Source organism: Lygodium microphyllum, chromosome 11 (assembly GCF_053477565.2).
Source record: "Lygodium microphyllum isolate KBCC chromosome 11, Lygodium_microphyllum_v1.1.10, whole genome shotgun sequence".
NCBI classification, from domain to species: domain Eukaryota; kingdom Viridiplantae; phylum Streptophyta; class Polypodiopsida; order Schizaeales; family Lygodiaceae; genus Lygodium; species Lygodium microphyllum.
This window is the reverse complement of record NC_141145.1, coordinates 13,703,588-13,728,081: the sequence shown is the minus strand read 5'-3', so window position 1 is coordinate 13,728,081 and position 24,494 is coordinate 13,703,588. Positions and strand designations below refer to the sequence as shown.

The 24,494-nt window shown below is 43.3% G+C and overlaps 1 protein-coding gene across 4 annotated transcripts in view; it reads left to right on the top strand.

The window, feature by feature from the left end:
• Nucleotides 1-24,494, top strand: part of LOC148028555 (Polynucleotidyl transferase, ribonuclease H fold protein with HRDC domain-containing protein) — a 115,283-nt gene that overhangs the window by 50,238 nt on the left and 40,551 nt on the right. For 3 of the 4 annotated variants that reach the window (XR_015692503.1, XM_087688830.1, XM_087688831.1), the window contains 3 exons: nucleotides 6,502-6,519; nucleotides 6,927-7,168; nucleotides 7,360-7,458. Coding sequence is in view for 3 of the 4 variants with exons in the window: in XM_087688830.1 (XP_087544956.1) it covers nucleotides 6,502-6,519; nucleotides 6,927-7,168; nucleotides 7,360-7,458 (359 nt within the window). In the remaining variant the exon portion in view is untranslated. The remainder of the gene's footprint in view (nucleotides 1-6,501; nucleotides 6,520-6,926; nucleotides 7,169-7,359; nucleotides 7,459-24,494) is intronic. The other variant, XM_087688832.1, reaches the window with a different exon arrangement.

Genomic DNA, 24,494 nt, shown 5'->3' with positions numbered 1-24,494 from the left:
TCAAGTTTCAAGAGTCGAGATTCAAGCATCTCTCTCTCTCTCTCTCTCTCTCTCTCTCGGGCCTCTTTATTCGTCATCGGCACCATGACTCGTGAGAAGCATAAGGCCTTCAATTTGCATGCGATCCACGTGGAGAGGGACACAAAGAAGTCCAACTCCCACCATTGGACATGCAAGTATTACGGAAAGCGCTATACAAGTGGTGCAACTCGGCTTCTCCAATATCTTTCCAAGACGGGGGGGCAAGTTGCTTCATGTAAGGAGATCCCTCAAAACACCGCGGAGGAGATTCTTGCCAAGATTAGAGGGGGATCCACAAGAGGAGGAGGAAGTGGCTTATCGGCACCAACTCCTATGCCTACTAACGATGAAGCATCAAATGTGGGCGTATCTTTAACCGATGCGGGAGAGGCCTCTACCATTGGTGGTGGGGGCTCCACATCCGCATTCGGCTCTAGTAAAAGACAAAGAGTGGAGGCTCATGTGGTGCCGGAGAGACAATTCTCTCTCTCTCAAGCTCCTGGTCATGTGCATGGATCGGTTGCCTTTCTTAGAGAAAGGCAACGACTTGCGGACATTGAAATTGCATGCACAGTGATTGAGTGCAATCTTGCATTCAATGTTCTAAAGCAAGAGCAATGGAAGAAGATGGTAAAAGCCATTGCCAATGTGGGCCCATGTGAAGGATGGACCGGTGCTACATACAATGACATGAGGGGAAAAAGATTGATGAAGAGAAGGAGAGGATTGATAGAGTCCTTGATCTTATTCGGGCCGCATGGATAAAATATGGTTGCTTCATTCTCACCGACGGATGGAGTGATCGTAAGAAACGGGGCATCATTAACATACTCATCTCATGTCTACTCGACACTTACTTTTTGCAGGCTGTAGATACCGGCAAGAGGGGGAGGAAAACGACGGGGGCATTCATCTACCGCCACATTCGACAAGCTATCATTGAGATATACATTGCAATTTGGGTCTTAAATTTGTTTCACTTTGTTTCATTATGATAATATCATGATTCATAATTAAAATTTGATTTATGCATAACTATCTATGTCCCTATTCCAATAATTAATTTCTTTGGAGTATCTATGATCTATCTTGATTCTCTCTTTCCCCTTGGGCTACAAGGCCCCCAATCCTCGAGCCCCATCCCTCTTCATTCTTGAATCTTGAAAGTTGAAACTTGAAAGGCTCAAATTTCAACTCTCTCTAGACTCTTTCTCTCTCTAATCTCCAATTTCCAAGTATTGCTAGTAATAAGTGTATTTAAGTCTTACTTGTAATTTGTAAATTGTGGTTGTAGGTGGGCCCCCCAAATGTGGTGCAAGTTGTTACCGACAATGCATCGACTTGTTGGCGCATGGGACGTTTGCTTGAGGCTGAGTTGCCTACGATTGTGTGGACTCCATGTGCAAGTCATTGTTTGGACCTGCTCATGGAGGACATTGGGAAGCTTAAGTGGGTGAAGAGGGTTGTCCACAAAGCTACATTCATTGTCACATTCTTTATGGTAAAGGTAAAGGTGCTTGCGATGTATCGTAAGCATAGCACACTGGATTTGAAGAAGCCTTTTTCGACTTGCTTCGCTTACATGTGGTTATTGCTGGAGCGCCTTTATGAGGTGCGGTCTGCCTTGTGCGAGATAGTGGTGTCCATTCTATGGAATGAGTGGGATGAGCATGAGACAGAGGAGGCCAAAGCCATGCAGTGCTTGTGCCTTAATGAGCAGTTTTGGGAAAAGGTCCGTGCCATTGGCATTGTCGTGTCTTCCTTTTATAGGATGTTACATATGAGTGATTGTGAGGGGTCCACTATGGGCCTTCTCATTCACTTCTTTAGAGCGGCATTGGTGGAGGCACGTGCTTGTACAGTGATCACAGAGACACAGCATGCACAGGTTTTAGAGATAGTAGAGAGGAGATGGGTGTGGATGCATAAGCCTATCCATGGTTTTGCCGCATTGATACGTCCGGCCTACAAGTCACCGGCGGTCATGGATGATAGAGAGTTCCGTTCAGACGAGCTTGCTTATTTGACTTGTGTGGTCCCTTTTGGATGATCACAATGTAGTGCTAGAGGAGCTAGGATGCTATGCAGATCAGAGAGAGCATGTGGCTTTTGCCTCTTCCACTTGCTGGATGAGAGAGTCACTTGTGAAGCCTTTATTTTGGTGGCAAAACTTTGGATACGCACTGGAGACCCTTCAGCCCTTAGCCTTCAGGGTCCTTGCCCATTATTGCTCTTCGGGTGTATGTGAGAGACACTAGAGTACCTATTCTCTCATTCACACAAAGATTTGCAATTGGCTTAGCACATGACAGTTAGAGCAGCTAGTCTATTGCCGCACTAACTTATGCATTATGAGGGCTATGATGAGCATGGGTAGTCCGAAGCAGGTAAAGTTTAAACACTTAACCATAACATTTAAAATTTGTTGTTTTAACTTTTAAACTTTGAACTTTGAAGTTTATACTTTATAATTTAGACTTTAGTATTTACAATGATCAATCTTACGTGCATCACTGCGTTGTATAGGTGAATGTTGATACATTCAAGTTGACGGGCAACACTCTTTCGAGTATACATAAGGAGGTGGATGAGGAGGAGTAGATGATTTTTGCAGAGCTCTATAGAGAGCTTATAACGGTAGATACTCGTGACACTCGCAGTCAGCGTGCTTGTGGGCGAAGAGTTCGAGTAGGTGGTAGCAGGGGCATGGTCATTCGACGCTCTCCATCATCGAGAAGAGGTGGTTTAAGTGGCTTGTAGACATATGTAAGGCGGGGCTCTAGTAGCTCATATCCTGTGCCTCATGATGACATCCCCCCCTTGCCTACACAGCCGCCACCTAGGGAGCCATCATTTGATGATGATGGTAATCTCATCAGTGGAATGAGTATGAGCGTGTCTCATCATTAGATGCCGAGGAGTCATCTTCAGACTGTCTTGATGAGCACTCGATGGTTTTGATGATGATGATGATAATGATAGTGATGCCTTATCGTAGATTCATAGGTCTCTCTTTTTTTTGTATTAGCTATATCATATACTAGATTGTAGTTGTATCATATGTTTTGTGCAGCCTATGCGACCATGATGGTCACACCCATGTATTCATCTTATTCTGTAATAAAATGGCTATTTTCACTTTAAACATGTATTCTATGATCTATCGTTTAATGATTTATGGTTTTTGTTATTTTAAAAAATTATTTTAATTTTTTTGGTACTAATATCGTACCATACCTTATAAAATCATAAGGTACCATTTAGTATCGTATTTTATCGTACCGTATCATATCGTACCTTTCGTACCTGACAACTATGTCCATATCTATAGCATAATTAGGGCGAAGCTCAAAGAAAATGGGACCGTTTGACAAAGGTGACACAACAGCCCCTACAATCATATCCATCAGTTCTACATGTCTAGTATCTGACATTGCAGCCATACATGAGACATTAAGACCTCTACGGAACAAAGGGATAACACCTATAGCGATATACCCTAAATGCAAATAAGGATAATCTTTCTTCTGTTGATGTTTTTGTATTTTGGGAAGGACTAGTGACAATAGATTAACATGTTGGTCTTTTGCTAATGTATCTCCCACCATAAGAATTTCTTGATCTTCTATATAAACTGTGGAAGCCTTGAACTTGAAAAGTTGATTCTCACCGTAAATATGTGTAGCACCAATGTCTGGTAAATCCATTTGGAACTGGGATGTGCTTCGTCCACAATGATAGTAGAATTTCCCAATGAGTTGTAGCGCTTGGATAGGGTCTTGAACGTAGAGCTGAACACATTGCCACTGGTCTTGGAGGAAGCCCATGAGGATTAATTGGACTTTTGAGGGCAAAACACTCAAACAACGGCACAACAAGCTGACTGCCTAACAACGAGCAAAACCTTACACGTCACTAATAACCTTACTTCTCTCAGATGGCGTTATGTTAATTGCTCTGATACCAAACATAGAGCGGTGTGGCGGAAACGGGAATACAGTGGAAAGGATGGCACAAAACACAGAGAGTACATGCTTCTGGGTATAGTGGAGATGAGAAATGAGACTTATATTAGCTTGCTGAGAGTTACAAGGCTTATAAGAAAGCTTGAGAGAGGATACAAAGCTTGAGTATTGAATGCTCTTGTTGCTTTCTTGTCTCAAATGAGTTACAAGGGATGTATTTATAGGCTCTGGTAGTGGAAACAATCATTGATGTTAGTGGGCTGTGAGTGCGTGCTTGCTGGCACATAGTGCGCATGGAATACTGTACAATAAGAAAAAGACTACAAAGTAGGTGGGTCAAGTGGTTGGCGTGACAAAAGGTCTGCCATGGTGTTGTGTATGTCCGGAATATGTTGAAAAGTTATATCAAGGGCATAAAAAAAGAGGGACCACCTTAGCAATCTCTTATTGCCGATCTTATTTGGTGTTTTTTTCGTGAGATAACTTGGCACATGTTGGAGATCTGTCCGCCGTATGGTGAAAGGGACAATGGTTTTAGTCATTGCCAAGATTTCTCTCTGATAGGATGGGTAGTTTTGCTGGGTTTTGTTGAATACACCTAATGCATATTGGCAATGTGCAGTGAAGGTGAAGTAGAAGGATTTTCTTCACATAAGCAAGTACTCTACCCGGAATTTGAGGCATCTGTGTAGAGGATAAGAGGTAATCCAATTAGTAGCCGAAGAGATGGTAAATGGCAAATTAAATTTTTAATATTTTGTACAACTACTATATGGAGAGGTTTCCATTGAAATTGATCTTTTCGCAGGAGAGGATATAGGTCTTTGGAGTAAAGGGCCAAATTTGGTTTGGCCGAGTTGATCCAATTTAGACACCCAAGTAGTTGTGTAATTGTTTCACACTTGTCAGTTCATCTGGCATGTCTAAAACCTCTGTCAATACATGTTTTTGTAGCTTGAGAGTACCATCATGTTGAATTTCTAAGCCTAAAAATTCAACTGTAGTGGTGAACATGATAGACTTTGTTGGGGGGAGTACCATTCCTGCGTCTTCCACTGCCTTGATAAACTGATATAGATGATCTATGTGTTCCTTAATAGTTTCAATGAACACTAAAATATCATCAATATATGCTAAACATAATGGAAATTTAGAAAAAACTGAATTAGTCCATCCCTGGAAGTATGTTGGAGCAGTTTTAATACCAAATGGCAGCACCATCCATTGATAGTGCCCTTGAGGGACACAAAAACCTATTTTATACCTGTCGTCTTTCTTCAGAGGAAGTTGCCAAAAGCCTGATTTTAAATCAAATTTGTTGAAAATATTGGCTTTTTTGAGCTTCTTAATTAGGAGGTCCTTCAGTGGAATAGGGTGACCATGGCCAATGAGATAAATGCTCGTAGTTGATCACCATTCTCTTTTTTCCTCTCTTTTGTTCAGAGTGTTTATTTACATAGAAGGCTTGGTATGCCCAAGGTGAGTTAGTGGGTTCTATCAATCCTTTATCTAGAGGAGTTTGAATTTCCTCTTTACATAGAAGTAAATCTTCTTCCTTCATTCTAGAATGGACGGCTTTGGTTGGGACGCCATTGGGTTTTAAAGGAAGGGGAATAGCATAAGAGACTCTTTTTTCTTTATACATAAGGGGGTCTTCATGCATAAAAGATTTGAGATGGTGTATTACCTTTTGAATTTCTTGGGAATATTTCTGTTTTTTTGTGTTAATCCATTGTTCTCTGGCAGCAATCTTTTGTTGAGAAGGGAGTTCTGAGATAGAGTAGTCCTGTTTATTTGAGTGGATCCTCGTGAATTAGGATTTGGCATATGGGACATAGAGACTCTTGGAAAGTTCGGTAATAATTAAGTTTTAGGGCTGTAATAAAGAGCTAATTAGTGTATAATGCATTTTTAGCTCAATAATTGTAGTGCTCTACAGGTGTTGTTTTCATGTGGCAGCCTCGTTTCTTCGTTTTTGAGCTTCTATCCCTTGCCACTTGCATACCCATTCTATGGCCCTTGGTCCTTGTTGCTCTTTCATGGTAGGTTACAGTGCCTTTGATAGCTCCTTGCTGTCGTTTCTCAGTGGGGTTATAGACTTGCCTCACCCATTTCTGACTTGATATCCCTAGAGTGATCCATTCGAGGCCTCTCCACTCCCAATGTTCTATGGTGGCTTGTGGTGGCCTCCTATCAGATTGGGCTTTCATCTAGGGAGGGGGTCTTACTCCTTGGCTGGCATTTTTCATCAATGGACCTCATGAGTCATTGGTAGTGGCACTCCTTATGCCATGCTCAGATTCATTTCATCTCCAAGATTTGAGGGGGGAGTTAGTAGTCCTTTGTGTTATGTATTGTCATCTCCCACTTGTGAGCCTCAGTTTGAGTTAGATGAGGACATTAGGAGCTCTTATAGTGTATTTGTCTATCAGTTTATTTGTCCAAACATTTTAGGTGGACATTTGTACCTGTGTTTGTCACTTGACAGCTTGTATTTGTCATTTCTAAATTCTAGGTACATTTATTGCTAGAGGTGAGAGACATTTTATTCAGCTAGATCTTACATGCTACAGGTAATGCAATGCAAGGTAGCATTGTTGAAGTTAAAATAGGCAATGGGATTGTACAATTCAGTTCGTAGTGATAAAGATAGTGGTTAATATGGATCAAAAGAATAAAGATCAGGTTGCCAGTTCTTCTTCTTTCCTTTTTTCTTCTTTTGGGTACGAGTTCAGATTCAATCAGATCTTTAATTGTACATGCAAATCTGAAATTAAACAAGTCTGAAACGGAATGGAAAAACATTTATCTTGTTTCTCGGAAATCTCTGGGCAAGGGAATTATTTGGATTCAATATTCACACATGCAAGCCTAAATTATGTGAACCAAACTGGAAGACTCGCAGTGGATGTTTGTGTAATCTTTGTTACATTACAACAGAGTCAACGCATCTGCATCCTTACCAATATGAAATAAGCAATTTGCTGGAGAATATTGAGACTGCACCTGTAATGATATCCACAGAATCAGGGCCACCACCTTTGACTGATTCTTATTCCTGGATTGAGACACGAGATCAGCTTATAGAACTTGCCCAAAATTTGAGTCAAGAAAATGAGTTTGCAGTGGATACAGAGCAGCACAATGTACGATCATTTTTGGGATTTACTGCTCTTCTCCAGGTATCCATCTTGTCTAGCCTATTTGTCATCCATAAATTTTTAGTTGAAATGGCAATATAGTGTATGATCATTTTTGGGATTTACTGCTCTTCTCCAGGTATTCATATTGTTTAGCCTATTTGTCATCCATAAATTTATAGTTGAAATGGCAATATTGTCACCTTGTGTATGATGGCTTTTTGTGCTTCTAGGTATCAACATGCAAGCAGGACTATTTGATAGATACTATTGCACTACATGATGACATGCACATCTTGCGGAATATTTTTGCTGACCCCAATATTCGCAAGGTACATTCACATTTTCTAGCTTCAGATTAGTACATTCAAGCCTTTTCATTTATTTCAAATTTCAGAAGTTTTTCTCATCTATCAATGGTGTAATACCAAGTTGACAAAAATATCCACACTTGGATTTGCTTGCATTAAAATTAGAATGTTATTTGCAGGACTTGATTAATTTCATAGCAGTGATGAAACTTTAAACGATCATTTTTGGCTTTATCATGCATTCTATAAAGAATAAAATGTTGCATCCTTATTGTGAAGCAATGATTGGCATGCAAGTGAAAATACAGATGAAGAGTGCACACAATGGGCAGCAGACCTCCATGTCATATGATGGGTATGGGTTTTCACTACTGATAGAATTACAATATTTTTTGTATGTACCAGCACTGAATGAACAACAGAATCAAAATAGAAAGGAGCAGAGATTGCACTCCTGGTGAATTACAAACAGAGACTAATACTTTTTGGGCAATTTGAACACTATGGGATTGCTTATTTTCTGAATAAGAAAAATGAGACTGTGTTTCCCCCGCCCCCTCTAGAGCACCCACACCCACCCACCCCCACCCACCCACACACCACCCCGCACACACACACACACAAAAAAAAAAGCACCTTGGTAAAAGCTCCCCAAGGTAATATACAAAGTACAAAATAGCTACATGAAGGATTCTAGGTACATTAGAACTATAATGGCTGGGTAAACAACTAGTCTGACGTGTTATGCCAGACCATATGTGGCTCAAAGTGGAAGAAGTGCAAGAGCCCATGTGTGAATAAAGATATTCCTCCTCCTCATATGCTCAGAGTCACCTGCAGCCTCTCCTGAGTCCCATCTTCCATAGATAATAGATTGTGTGCTAGATCTTTATCCAGATCCTAGAGAAAGCCAAAATGTTACATCTGAAAAGTCAGAGAATCTCCGAAGTCCCAAAATAGCTGTCATCTAATGCTACGATTAACTAAATAGAAAATAAACAGTAAACAATACATAGCTGATGAGTACAAAATGATGTCTAAGCTAGATACAATGTGGAACTGCTCACGAGGCACTCTCATCCCAGGATATCTCTCATGGGTCTATGTAGGGAAGAGGGAGACAAGAAAGAACTAGGGAATGAAGGAATGGGACTGAAATGATCTGAAAATGAATGCTGAATACAAGGCTGGGTGTTGGAACAAGTAGATAGAGGAAGAACAACAAGCTAAAAAAGAGAGTGCTGGCAACAGCTGAGAATCATAGTAGACTGATGAGGGAGAGGAAAAATTGACTGACCTGATTCTGGGCACATAAAATTGGCCGACCGTGCTGCCAATACTGCCCAGCCTGCCATGTGGCACAACTGAAATGCTTTCAGCCCCAGAGGTGTGAACACGGCTACAGATTGACCAACAACGCTGACAATGGAAATACAAATGCACTGAAGGCTGTTAGAGCTGCTTTGCCTTTGTTAGACTCTAACAAAGCTCTCAACTAGGAGATGGTATGGGTTTGTGCACTAACTTTGTGAGAATATATTTCCTTGTGATGTGCGTCTTGCTCAAGCACCATAGGGCCTAACTGCTTCAATGTGATGGAATCCTGTGTACAAGAGGTGAGAAGACTTGTATAGATAATAGAAGACATGATACTTGTTGAGCTAAAATATGCATTACTTGCTGATTAGCCTCTTAAACAGCCCCAAAACACACTAAAAATGCTATTTTAGAGTAAAACCCTAAAACGGGGAGCGGTTCGAGAGAGTTTAGTGGAAACCCTAAAACGGGTAGCGGTTCGAGAAAGTCCTTATTAGTGCAAACCCTAGCAATCTTTTTAACATGGTATGAGAGCCAGTGCTCTTGTAAAGAGTATCCTGCGGATATTGTTGAGAGCTAGTCTTTGTGCGAGGCAGATAATACGACTCCTAACTGAATCACAATGTCCCAGACACCTTCTTCTCCAGTTCCTATGATGTCTTATTAGGCTTCTCCATCAATGGAGGCCCTGAGATGGCATTATGGACTCGGTGAGGAGGACGACACTCCACCTTCACCAGATTTCACTAACATGACAGAGGAGGACTTTGAGGAGTACTATCGCAACAAGTACGGTGATGTTTACACCCCTCCTACCGATTTTGCTACCACATCCGGACGGGTTGGTGAGGCTGGCCACCTCTCCGATCGTGGAGGACATACGACATTCGGAACGTCTGGCGATCCATCTTCATCATCTTAGCCAGGTCCAATGTCACGTTTGTACAATTTTTTTGTATTGCATGAATCAAAACCTTCATGTGCTTCTTCTTTTGAGGTACAGGATCCGGATGGCTTTGCGTATGTGAACTTCAATAGAGGGGGGCTCATGAAGCAGACGGAATTTAGGTACATCTACAGCTTCTGTTTCATTTGAGCATGTCACACACACTTCTCACTTCCCTCCCATCCCACCCTCTTCTATATCACACCTTGATCATCTCTCATCATCTTTCCAAAATCTTGGATTACACTCCACATTTGCTTCACCCCATTCTCTATCTCTTTGCACCATGGTACTTCGTTGGGGGGAATGCCACCCTTTAACACAGTGCCTCTAGCCTTTCAGCAAATGAGCACATCCATAACTTTTGGGTGGACGGTGATGGGCATCTCCCTCACTATCCCCAGCTTCACATCTCCCATGACCACTCATACGCAGGGGTTTTCATCCTCGGCTTATGGTGCGTTTTCACACTCTCCTTGGGTTACACCTTTGTAGGGATTCCTATCTTCTGCTCCCAGTGTTCCCATCCCATCTCGTTGGGTTCCTCATGTGGCTATCATACCCATGCCTAGTCAGCCCATCCCTATCTATGGATCCACCTTGCACACTACCCGCATGCCTGGTGGGCACTCTAGGGCCCATTCCCAAGTGTACTTCACTCCCCTATCCTACCCCCACTACACTTTTTCACACTATTCATCTCCGAGCACTACCACTCTTGTTGCAACGGCCAAGAATGCCTTCACGGATAAGACACGTTTTAACGGGTCAAATTTCAATACTTGGTTGAATTTTATGCAACAAGTGCTTGAGTCTTAGGGTCTTTGGGACCTCATCATTGGTCTAGAGCCAGTTCTTAGTTTGAGTGCCAGTTTTTGTGTTACGCAAGGCTACATGATCAAGTCCACAAGAAATCCTCATCACAGCCTTATTCAGAGCAGAGGGGGTTAGTTGCCTCTTCTTCGGGAGGGAAAACCACCAATGGTAAGAACTTGCTAGATGCAAAGGCAAGCCAATCAAAGGGTGACTCCTTTTCCTCAAATGGAATCAAAGAATCATGATCTCTCTGGTATTCCCTAAGAAAAACCGGTTTTGCACACACTGCCAGAGAGCAGGCCATGTGGATGAGGAGTGTTGCTCTAAGGCCCAAGGTCTTCCACCTAAAAAGCCTCAGCAGACCGCTGCGACTTCACAGTCCAGTGGGGCTACGCCTTCCGCTGTTGCCCCATCTGCTCCTCCAGCCCCCATAGCGACTGTTGGACATGTGGCACCCGGACAGCCTCAGCGGCCATCCTTCTCTACTCCTGAAGGATTGGTTGATTGGTCTGTAGGTTTCGATCCCGTTGCACTTCATGCATCTATCTCACTTTCCTCTTGTTGAGATATCGAGCTCCACTCGTGATACGCCAGGGTGACCATTGTGTATTTATGTCACCGACTTGTCAGTTGTAGACGCGGTTGGTATACCGCCCATGAATAATAGCTACATGACAGCTATCCTTATCTGCTCTAGTTCGTGGCTCAGTTAGTATGCCACCTTAGTTAGTTGAGTTTGGTTTAAGACCCATATATAGGGTTCTTCTATTTCTTTGTATGAGAGTTCTTTTGGCTTATACAACTAAGAGGAGGAAAACTGTTTTCAGCCTCCCACCTTGTGTGTATTCCCCCATTGTGCAAGCAAGAAAGCTTCAAGTGAGACTCCTTCCTTCTCTCTCACAATCTTGACATGGTATCAGAGCCTTGTTCGTGGTAAGGAGCTCAAGAAAGCAAGCCAAGCTCGCGGTGTTCTGGTAAGAGGAGCAGTGTTGCTTTCATTTTCTGTTTTGGGAGCAGATCTCTGCAGGTAGTACAGCCGGAAAGTGCAGGAGTGCATTGTCTCAGGTTGAGACGCCCTTCGCGGTGAAGCAAGAGGGCAGTATATGCTGCGGGAAGAGGCTTTAGCCCTCGGCGACCTTGTTTTTTTTATTTGAGGCCATTTCGGGGCCTGTTTTGGAGGCGGAAGTTTTCTGCACGCACTCAGGAAAAGGCCCAGTTTTATGCTGTGGAGCCACTGTTCTACAGGTCGGTGAAAAGTTACTGTAGAAATTGCATCGTATGCTTGTGCGCAGAGACATTGGGAGTTACAGAATCATCCCTGTTGCCTGTTGATGCAAAATCGTCACTAGGAAGTGACTGTGTGGTCAAATATCACTTTCGCCAGTTTTGCAGATTTTCCCTTGTGAGGGTGAAGCTGTGTTTTTTGCAGTGACAGAATTTTTTGCAGTGTTCTGTAATGGTATCTGATTCTCTTTCACAGATTGTCATTGAAAAGCTTGACAAGAACAAGTTCCAAGCATGGAAGTTTAGAATGAGGAATTTCCTTATGGGAAAAGGATATTGGGAATTTGTTGCAGGAAATGAAGAAGAACCGGTTCTTCCCGATGTTTCCAATCAACAGCAAATGCAGGCATTTAAAGCATGGCATGAGAGAGGCAGGAAAGCTATGTACTGGCTGTCTATGAGCATTTCAGACTCTATGATTGTGCATATTCAAGATGCAAGTACGCCAAAGGAGGCATGGGATACTTTGTCAAAAATGTATAGTACAAATACGCAAGCCAGGAAAATGTAGCTCAAGCAAGAGTTGCACAATGTGCAAAGAGAAAGTATGAGCATCAATGACTACCACATGAAGGTGAAGAAGATTGCAGATGCACTTGCTTCCATTGGGTCGCCAGTGGAAGATGATGATTTAGTCTCAGTAACCTTGAATGGTCTAGGAAAGGATTATGCACAGTTCCGAACGTCCATTTCCGTCCGTGAAAGATTTCATGATTTTGAGGAGTTGATTGCTCTTCTAATTTCTGAGGAGCAGAGAAATGGTGGTGCATCTTCTTTAGGAGGAACTTCAAAAGAAACTGTCTTCTACTCAAATGCTGGAAGAGGTAGAGGCAAAGGTAGAGGAGGCCGATTTGGAGACCGTGGTAGAAATCAAAATATGCAGCAAACTCAAGAAAACCAGTCCTATGGAAGAGGACGTGGTAACTCTAGAGGCAGGGGGAGCCAAAGAGGTCGTGGTGGATGGCAAAGAGGCCAAAATGCAAACAGTAATGTTGAATGCTACTACTGTGGTAAAATGGGTCATATGGCTAAAGACTTATAAAAAGCAGAATGACATCATGAATGGAAAACTGCAATATGGGAATTATGCATCTTCTAGTAGACAGGGTGATGACAGAAATGAACATTTGTTTATGGTGCAGCACATGAATAATTCTGTGACAAATGCAGAAGAAACCAACGATGTATGGTATGTTGACTCAGGTGCGTCAAACCATATGACAGGTCATGCAGAATGGATGGAGGATACAAGGAAAATGGAAAAACCAGGATTTGTGGAGACTGGTGATGATATTGCACATCCTATTGTGCAGATTGGAAAAATTCCTTTGTCTATGCAGGATGGGAAAAAGAAATACTTGTCAGATGTATTTCATGTCACGAATATCACCAAGAATCTGGTTTCTGTTGGTCAAATGGTCAAATGGATGCTTTGTTGAGGATATGAAAAATAAAGGTCGCTTGATAGCAAAAGGACAGAAGAAGGGCAGAATGTTTACGTTGGATGCAGACATGTTTGAATTGAGTGCAGCAATGTTTGCACATGGGACCGGTGTAGTTGCAGATATTGATATTTGACATAAACGCATTGGTCATGTTAATGTACAGCGACTTAAATCAATGCAAGCCCAAAATATTGTTGCAGGATTGCCAAAATTCAAGGTTGTAGAAATGCATAAGGTATGTGAAGCATGTTAGTTTGGAAAACAGGCAAGGAAACCATTTCCTAGACATGTTCAAGAGAGTAAGAAGCCATTGGAATTAATCCACTCTGATGTGTGGACTACTAAAGCTGCATCTCTTGGAGGTTGTCATTATTTTGTCAGTTTTATTGATAACTATAGCAGAAAAGTTTGGGTGTATTTTATGAAAAAGAAAAGTGAAGTTTTTGGGCATTTCAAAACCCTTAAAGCTATGGTTGAAAAAGAAACAGGCCTGCAAATAAAATGCCTAAGGTCAGATGGAGGGGGAGAGTATCTCTCAAATGAGTTTGCAAGGTTCCTACAGGAGCATGGCATAAAGCAGCAATATTCATGCAGTCATATCCCACAACAAAATGGAATTGCAGAAAGGAAAAACTGGCATATTGGAGAGGTATCTCGTGCCATGCTCAATGAAAAAGACTTGTCAGATTTTTATTGGGTTGAAGCAGTTGCTACAGCAGTCTACATAATGAACAGGACTCCCACTGCAGCAATACATGGAATGACTCCAGAGGAGAGGTATACTGGTAGGAGAGGTATACAGGAGCATGGCATAAAGCAGCAATATTCATGCAGTCATACCCCACAACAAAATGGAATTGCAGAAAGGAAAAACAGGCATATTGGAGAGGTATCTCGTGCCATGCTCAATGAAAAAGACTTGTCAGATTTTTATTGGGTTGAAGGAGTTGCTACAGCAGTCTACATAATGAACAGGACTCCCACTGCAGCAATACATGGAATGACTCCAGAGGAGAGGTATACTGGTAGGAAACCAGATATTTCTCATTTGAAAATTTTTGGTTGCATTGCCTATGTACATGTGTCAGATGAGTTGAGATCCAAGTTGGATCCAAAAGCTGAGAAGTGCATCTTTATTGGTTACTCTCTGCAGCAAAAAGGGTATAGATGCTATAACCCTTCTACTCGTAAGTTTACAGTGAGCAGAAATGTTGTTTTTGATGAGATGAGTAGCTGGTATAAACCAGTAAATGTGATTGATGATGTAGATGCACAAAATGGTAATGCTGCACAGAATTCACAGCAGCAGTCACAAAATATTAGTGGACTTGGAGCGTCCTCTAGCAGTGGTTCACATTCTTTGCCATGGACAGGCAGATTGAGGTCAGGAGAATCTTCTGAAAGTAATGCAGATAGTGGTATGCAGGTATCATAAAAAGGAAAAGAGAAGGTTGATCAGCCTATGTTTGATGTGAATGCAGGTCACTCTTATGTGGATGGTGAATCCAATGGCTCAGAACAGAGCATTGATGATGAGTTGGGTATTCCTTCTATTGTTACACCTGGAGTAAGGAAGACCAGGGATGTTTTGAGAGCACCTGGGAGTGAACCTACTTGCGCAGTCGCAGGTCTACGAGAGCTAGGTATCCTGTGGATAGGCTGAAATATGATGGATTTACAGCCATTCACTATGCATATATGGTCAAAGTAATACAGGAACTAGAACCCACTTCTTTTGAGCAAGCCATGGGAAAAGAAAAATGGGAGAAAGCCATGGATGAAGAAATGGATGCCTTGGAAGCAAATGCTACATGGGAATTGGTACCTTTGCCTAAAGGTAAAAATGCAATTGGCTGTAAGTGGGTTTATAAGGTGAAGCACAATGCAGATGGTTCTGTGAACAGATACAAGGCAAGATTAGTAGTCAAGGGGTATGCACAAACATATGGCATTGACTATGAAGAAACATTCAGTCCGGTTGCAAGGATGGCAACCATAAGAGCAGTCATTGCTATGGTTGCATCAAAGGGATGGTCTTTACATCAGATGGATGTAAAGAATGCCTTCTTGCATGGTGATTTGCAAGAAGAGGTCTATATGGAGCAGCCACCAGGTTATGTGCATGCTGTTCATTCTGAGTTTGTTTGCAGGTTGAAGAAAGCCTTTTATGGCTTGAAGCAAGCATCTAGAGCATGGTCTGATAAGATAGGACAGTACCTTGTCACTATTGGCTTTCAGATTTCCAAGGCAGATTTCTCACTTTATGTGAGAAAAACAGAAAAAGGTATTATGCTACTTGTCATTTATGTTGATGATTTGATTGTGACAGGTGACAGTGATGAAGATATCCTTCATTTGAAAATGCTATTGAAGCAGAAGTTTGAGATGAAGGATTTGGGAGAGCTGCGTTATTTCTTGGACATTGAGGTGATTAGATCACTAAGTGGGATACAGCTCTTGCAGAGGCAGTATGGATTGGACATGCTGTCCAAATATGGGATGACAGGCTGTAAGCCTATTTCAGTTCCTTTGGAGCAGAATGTGAAGCTGAGCACAGATGCAGGTGAGCTTCTGGAAGACCCTACTATATACAGACGCATAGTAGGAAGTTTGATTTATATGACTATTATCAGGCCAGATTTGAGCTATGCTGTTGGATTGGTAAGTCAGTTTATGCAGGCTCCAAGGAAACCACATTTGGATGCGGCTAGACGCATACTCAGGTATGTGAAGTCCACATTGCAGTATGGACTATTTTATGAGACTGGGATTCAGATACAGCTGCATGGATACACTGATGCTAATTGGGCTGGTAGTATTTCTGATAGACGATCTACCAGTGGATATGTGTTCTCTTTTGGGAGTGCTGCAGTCACTTGGAGCAGCAAGAAACAGCCTACAGTTGCCTTGTCGAGGACAGAGGCCGAGTACAGGGGTGCAACAATGGCTGCATGTGAGGTAGCTTGGTTGCATAAGCTACTTTATGATATGCATCAGCCTACAGATGGGCCAGTTGTCATTTATTGTGACAACATGAGTAGTATACACTTGGCAAATAACCCAGTCTATCATGCTAGAACAAAGCACGTTGAGGTGCATTATCACTATGTGCGAGAGAGGGTTTTACTAAGTCTTATTGATCTAGTTTATGTCAGCACAGAGGATCAGGTAGCTGACATATTCACGAAGGCATTGGGCGCAGAGAAGCTGCACAAGTTCAGAGACCTGCTTGGTGTGCAGGAATTGGGATTGAGCTGGAGGGGGAGTGTTGAGATATCGAGCTCCACTCGTGATACGCCAGGGTGACCGTTGTGTATTTATGTCACCGACTTGTCAGTTGTAGACGCGGTTGGTATACCGCCCATGAATAATAGCTACATGACAGCTATCCTTATCTACTCTAGTTCGTGGCTCAGTTAGTATGCCACCTTAGTTAGTTGAGTTTGGTTTAATACACATATATAGGGTTCTTCTATTTCTTTGTATGAGAGTTCTTTTGGCTTACACAACTAAGAAGAGGAAAACTATTTTCAGCCTCCACCCTTGTGTGTATTCCCCCATTGTGCAAGCAAGAAAGCTTCAAGTGAGACTCCTTCCTTCTCTCCCACAATCTTGACACCTCCCCACCTCGTCAGGCGTTTCCTTGGCAGAGCCCTTCTACTGGACGTACGCGATGTTGGCCACCTTCTTAGACTAGCATGTCTCTAGGTCCTTTCAGATACCCTAGGTCAGTCTAGCATTCATTTTTCGCACTCTTAGAGTCGGCACCATAGGATTTTTGTCTCTACATTTTAAGTCTTCTGTTGCATTTACTCACACACACATACACATTTGTATCTTTGCACTTGTTCCTTCAGTTAGCTTTTCATTTTAGTTTAGTTTTGTTTTTGGAGCATCTCACTATTGACCTGTGTGATTGAAGGCTTTGATATTTTTTGCAGGCTTTGTTTTTAGTGTAGGGCTAACATGCAGGTTTGCCCAGTCCTACCTGGGCTGGAGACTTGGGATGTGCGCCGTTCCTTCATGTTGGGGGTAAAGGCGCCTCCGCCTAGCTGCCCGTGTATTACTACACTGACAGTCACCGTCACTGCACACTGCAGGTGGCGGGCGCCCGTCATCGTCACTTTATTTTTTATTCTTTTAGTGACAGTTTGAATAAAGGAAGGCCCAGTCACACATTGTGACTGTAAGAGTTCCCATTTTTTGTCTCTCTCTTTCTTGCTTTTGCTCTCCCACCATAGCTCTCGAGTGCAAGCTTCGATCCTTCTCACCTTTCAACTGGTATTAGAGCACGGCTTCCGACTCTTGAGCTTGGCTCGTGGCATTCTCAGCTTCCCATCGACTCCCCACTCGCATTGGGTCTCCTTCCCGGCAGCTATAGCTTATTCTCTTGAGCTCTCGTCACTCCCTGGCTTCCCGAGCTTCTTCCTGGCCTATTGAGGCACCATCAGGGCATTGACATTGAGGTATTGCTTTATTATTTTTGAGTTTTACTTCAGTCCATAGGTCTAGGTGTTTTTGTTGGGAATAAAGGGCCATCATGCCTTTTATATGTGCACGGGTGTGAACGCACCCTTAGCACACTTGTACTTTCATATATATCTATCTAAAAACCTAAAGTGGTACACACTCCAATTGTACCCAAGAACATCTTGCATCTCTCGCTCTCACTCGCTGCTGTTGCTCACGTGTTTGCTCTTTACCTGACATTTCATCGCCGGACATTGCATCTCTGCAGCGCATCACTCACTTCAAACTGGTATCAGAGCTTCGGCTAAGGTGTTCGCGCTTCTCGCAGTCCGTGCAGAGCTTCGGTTAAGGTGTTCGTGCTTCTCGCAGTCCACAGGTCACGTTTTTCAGCCAGGCGACATTTCCCAGGTTGCGCACAGGTCAGTCAGTCATTTTCTGGTCAGCTCGTCACTGTTCTTGGACAGTGTGCAGTCAGGCGTGCAGTTCCAGGCAGCGTGCAGGTCAGGCGCAGGTCAGAAGTGACGTGTTTTGCACAGGCGCTGGTCACGCAGGTCACGCCAGGTCAGTTCGTGACTTTCCAGGCCACGTGCAGCTGGCGGCAGGTCAAAACGCTGGCGGCAGGTCAAAACGCAGCAATCGTCACGTTACGGGACAGTTTTCGTCAAATTTCTCTTGCAAATTTTTTTTAAATTTTCAAAGGTTTACTGCAAGCTGCCCCCTTTGCCCACTGACGGGAGTTCGCGCGTGTGAGCACAGTTCTGTGTTTTGGGCAGATTTGAGCCACAAATTTGGGGATTTGTCCGGATTTGACACGAGCAAGACACACAGTGAGATTCTGTCTCAGAAATTGCAGGAATTTGTGACTTTTTGCCTCCGAAATTTGGGGCTTTTCATGTACATGTTAAAATTGGGCTGAAATTGACCCAATTTCTTGACATTGATGCACATTGGACCCTGTGCAAAATTTGTGCGCAAATTGGTCATTTTATGTACATGCGGGTTTAATTTCATGCAATTTGGACGCCCGACACTTGAAAAATTTGGGGGTTTTGCTGAAATTGCTTCATTTTGGCAAAATTGGTCTACTCTATGCACGTCAGAGACAGTGCAGATGTATGGTTGATGTTTTGAGCACAAAACTTTGGGGCTTTTGACCGTGCGGGTCAAATTTTATGCCCGTGGGTGCATTTACAACAGAAATTGCAGCTAAAATTTGGGACTTCTCATGTAATGTGATGTATTTGTCCTTGGAACAGCTGTCATCAGTTGTGGAGTGCTGTAGCACAACATTTGGTGCTTCTGAAAATTGATTTGCAGATCTGAAATTTTTGTTTTTAACTGGTACTTATTGCTGGTTGGTACTTGTTTGTACCTTGGTCACTTGTTTGACAGTTTGGGCCTGCATTTGCTGAATTTGTGGTCATATTTTGGACTGAAAATCATGGCTGGCAGCAGCGATAGCAGCCATCTTATGCACATCAAGAAACTTGAGGGTGCAAATAATTTTGCAGTGTGGCAAAAGCAATGCTACAATATCCTGTTGCAGAAGAAGCGGGCTAAGCCGATCAAGGCCAAAGGGGTAAAGCCCACAGATGTGGAACAAGGTGACTGGGATGAGTTGAACGAGCTTGCACGCTCGACCATTGAGCTATCTGTCTCTGATGCTCTGCTGTTTAACATAGAGGGTTTGGACACTGCCTATGCCATTTGGACTAGACTGGAGGAATTGTATGCTTAGAAGAGTGCAGCTAGTAAGGTGTATTGGCTAAAAAAGCTTATGGATTTGCGGATGAAAGAAGGAACTGCTATGTCAAATCATTTGAGTGAATTCAACTCAATTTTCAGCCAGCTGGTTGCTTTGAAGTTTGTCATTAATGACGAGTTTAAAGCTACCTTTCTGCTTTGCACTCTACCAGAGAGTTGGGATACATTCAGGACTACCTTGAGTAACTCGAATGCTATGCTTATGTATTCTGACGTGGAAAGCTCTTTGCTTATGGAAGAGATGAATAGGCAAAATAATGCATCAAGTAAGTCGTCTAGTGCCTTGCACCCCAGGGGCAGATCGCAGCAGAAGGGAAAATCTGATGGCAAGGGTCGCAGCATGTCTCGCGGCAAGAATGTGGAATGCCACCACTGTGGCAAGAAAGGTCACTTCAAACGTGACTGTTACAAGTGGAAGAAAGAGAAAGGGAAAGGCAAGAAGACAGAGGACAGCAAGGAAGAGAAGAAAGAGAGCCAGCCCAAGAAGAGTAGTGTCAAGATCGAAGAGGTGAATGTAGTCACTCAGGACAGTGACAGTGGGAACGATGTACTCTTCGTGTCTTCATGTTTTGATGCCCATGCGTTGGTTGCCGATTCGGCTGATGACATGCATACCTGGATTTTAGATTCGGGTGCCTCCTTTCATATCACCCCTTACAGAGATTGGTTTTCCGATTATACAGGCGGTCGACATGGTGTTGTCCATCTCGGGGACAACTCAGCATGTGATATTGCAGGCATTGGCAGTGTGCAGCTTCAGTTTCAGCATGGTTCTGTCTTTACTCTTCAGAATGTTCGTCATGTACCTGAGCTCAAGAAGAGCTTAATCAGTACTGGGCAGCTAGATGATGATGGTTATCATACCACATTTGGCGATGGAAAATGGAAGATCAGTATAGGATCTAGAGTCATTGCCAGGGGTTCAAAGAGTGATACTCTGTATCCTCTTCATGTATCTAGTGTGCGTGACCATGTTGTCGCAGTAACCGAGCAGCCAAGTGTTTCTTTGTGGCATGGCCGGTTAGGACACATGAGTCAAACAGGAATGAAAGTTCTTTCTCGTTTGGGTTACTTGCCTTGTCTCCGTTATGCTGATTTTGAGCATTGTGATCATTATGTCTATGGTAAGCATGCGCAGACATCTCATAAGAAATCTCTTTCTTTGAAATCTTCACCTCTAGAGTTAGTACATTCAGATGTATGTCAGATGCCAGGATTGTCTTTGGGGGGGAAGAAGTACTTTGTCACCTTTGTCGATGATGCTACACGGAAGGTATGGGTTTACCCCATTCGTAGCAAGGATGAAGTACTTGACAAGTTTAAAAACTTCTTGGCATTGGTTGAAAATCAGATTGATAAGATACTTAAGTGTCTTCGCTCTAACAATGGTGGGGAATATGTGTCCAAGGCCTTTCAGGCATTTTGTGACAGCAAAGGGATAAAAAGGGAGCTCACTGCCCCTCATAATCCACCCCAGAATGGAGTTGCAGAGTGTATGAATAGGACTATACAGGATAAAGTCCGTACTATGCTGTCTCATGCTGCATTACCCCATGGTTTTTGGGCAGAGGCTGTTATGACAGCCGCTCACTTGATCAATCGGTCACCAAACAGGTCTTTGGGGGGGGGAGTCCCTCAGGAAGCGTGGTCGGGCAAGCCACCTTCTTATGCTCATTTACGAGTGTTTGGCTGCGAGGCTTTTGTGCACATTCGTAAGGAAGACCGTAGCAAACTTGAGCCAAAGTCCTGTAAATGCATATTCCTAGGATATGGTGACGAGGGTGAAATGGGGTATAGATTGTGGGATCCCGTGAAAAGGAAAACAGTGCGCAGCAATGATGTTATCTTCCGGGAAGGTCGCATGCATAAACAGCCCGAAAAGACTGAGGAGGTTCGTAGGGTTGTATTCCGGGAAGAAGTACCTTTTGGACAGCAAAATGTGCCCGCTGTACAGCAGCAAATACCTGCTGTAAATGAACCTGCGAATGCAGAAAATGATGCTGGAAATGATCAGCCAGCCATTGCCCATAATGATGAGCCACTAAATGTGCAGGAACAGCCAGGACAGCAAGCTGTTAATGTTGATTTGCAGGCTGAAATGCCAGGACAGCAAGCTGTAAATGATAATATGCAGGCTGAACAGCCAGCAAACAATGATCATTGGGTTAGGAGATCGTCTAGGGCTACTAGACAGCCCGAAAGATTCGTTCCTGGTGCAAATAATGTGGCTGATTATGTCATGATCACTGACTGTGGTGAGCCGTCATGCTTCAAGGAAGCAATGGACAGACAGGACAGCAAGAAATGGTATAAAGCCATGCTGTCAGAGATGGAATCTCTTGAGAAAAACGGCACTTGGGACTTGGTGCAGTTGCCTAAAGGGCAGAAAACGCTTCCATGCAAATGGGTTTATAAGATGAAGGTCACTTCTGGTTCCTCGCCAAAGTACAAAGCCAGATTGGTTGCTAAGGGGTACAAGCAGGAACATGGAGTTGATTTTGATGAGATCTTCTCTCCTGTAGTCAAAATGACTACATTGAGAACCATTTTGGGCTTGGTTGCAGCTGAAGATATGGAGCTCATACAGATGGATATAAAGACTGCATTTTTACATGGTGATCTGCATGAAGACATATATATGCAGCAGCCTGAAGGGTTTGTGGCTAAAGGCAAAGAGAAGATGGTATGTAAGCTCAAACGGAGTTTGTATGGGCTGAAGCAAGCACCAAGAGAATGGTATCATAAGTTTGATACATTTATGCAGTCTCAAGGTTTTCAAAGAAGTCAAGTGGATCGCTGCTTGTACACCAAGAAGGCCGCAGATGGCAGCCTAATTATCTTGGTTCTGTATGTTGATGACATGCTGATTGCTGGCAGGGATACTCATGCCTTGGATTCGTTGAAGCAAAGTCTTCATGGCAGCTTTGACATGAAGGATCTTGGTGATGCAAATCACATTCTTGGCATGCGAATACTCAGAGATAGGTCCAAAGGATTACTCTTTCTATCTCAACAGGAGTATGTCTCTAAGGTTTTGCAGCGTTTCAATATGGAGGGGGGGAAACCAATTGGTGTTCCATTGCCTCCATATGTGAAACTCAGTGCAGAGGACAGCCCTACATCTGCTAACCACTCTCACTGCAAAGGCAATGTCAGGACGTGTAGCAACCATAGCATACATCAAGCTGCCAACAGCTGAAGCATATGGAATCTTGGCCATTTCAGCCTTCTCATTGCCTTTGCAGTGGGAGTGGTTAGCAGATATATGGCAAACCCTGGCAAAAAGCATTGGAAAGCAGTGAAAGGTATTATGAGATACCTCAAAGGCACAAGTGATTTGTGCATCTGCTTTGGAAAGCAGAAGGCATCTGTCGTTGGCTTTACGGATGCAGACTATGCTGGTCATGCGGACTGTAGAAAGTCCACTTCTGGGTATGTGTTTACCTTCACAGGAGGAGCAGTCTCTTGGATCTCCAGGCTACAGAAGTGTGTTGCATTGTCTACTACAGAGGCAGAGTATGTGGCTGCTAATGAGGCATGCAAGGAGGCTTTATGGCTTTCACGTCTGGTGGGAGATCTTGGCATTACAGAGTTACCCGTTCTTCATTGTGATAGTCAGAGTGCTATCATGCTAGCACGGAATCCCGTCTTTCATGCAAAGACGAAGCACATACAGGTGAAGTATCACTTCATCAGAGATGTACTTGACAGCAAGAGCATTGAGCTTGTCAAAGTGCAGGATAATCCTGCAGATCTTCTCACGAAGGGTCTTCCAGCAGAGCGGTTTGTGTTAGCAGAGTATTTATGAGCTCATGTGTGAGTCTGAGCTTGATCTGGGTTGGGCATTTTTATTAGGTATTTTAGGTTTTTTTTTGGTGTGGCATTTTATGCCAGTAGAGCATTTCATGCACCAGTCGACCAGCTTTAATGCTGTCCGACTAGCATTATTGCTCCCTACTTTTTCAGTCTTTATATACCTAGTGGCTCCTCCTCAGTCAGTCACTTCATTTCACCATCTGCAGACTCTGTGGAGAGAGGAGCCAGTGCCAGTGCCCACGCAGCCAGTGACTCACTGTTGTATGCGACTGTCTCGTGTTCAGATATATGGATTCCATTTCCCGTGCATACATCTGAGTTCTCATCTGTATCGTGTTCTTTTCTTTTCTCTTTTTGTCTTGTGTTTCAGCAGTTTATTTCAGCACATGTTTATGCTTCCACCGCTGCTCCACTTCTGACATGGTATCAGTTTTCAGGATTTGTGTTTCTGCTGTGTTTTCTTGCTGATTTCAGGACTGTTTTGTACCCCTGCTGATCAGACGACTGCTGTCGCAGCCAGGCGACCTGTTTTGGGGCTGTTTTCAGCCTGTGTTTTTTGCAGTTTTGCCCTCGCCTGCTGCCTACGCACCCTCTGCTTCCTGTGTTTTTCATCTGCAGCTGCTGGCGACAGTTTTCTACCTGTTTTTCTCCAGTTTACGGCCTGCATTTTGCTGATTCAGCGTCTCTCGTGGCTGGGTGACTGTTAATTCAGGCCGTTTTTGCTGTTTTTGGCAGTTTTTGACTGATTTTTTAACTTTCTGCAGCAGATTTTGTCTTCTATTGATCAGATTTTGGGTTATATTGCATGTGAATTCTCATTTTCTGTAGTCTGTGCTTGTGTTTTGGCTGTGTTTCCTCTCTAAATTCCATCTCTTCTCTACTTCTCTTCTTATCCTCTCCATATGGCTCCTCCGTGCACTTCCACTAATGATAAGTTACATGGACCTGATTATCTCACATGGAGTGCTGTCATGAAAGCTTGGTTTGTGCAGAAGCGGCTATGGTATATCGTATGTGGAGCTATTGCTCGACCTTTCCGTCCTTTTCCTCTTCCTGAAGACTTTGATCAGGACAACCATGAGACATCCTTGAGATTATAGGGGCGGCTTCCGGCACATTATGGAGGTGAGGCTTATGTAGCTTCAGCGAGGGGTGACGGGAAGAAGAAGACGAAGGCCCAGTATTACCACTGTGGCAAG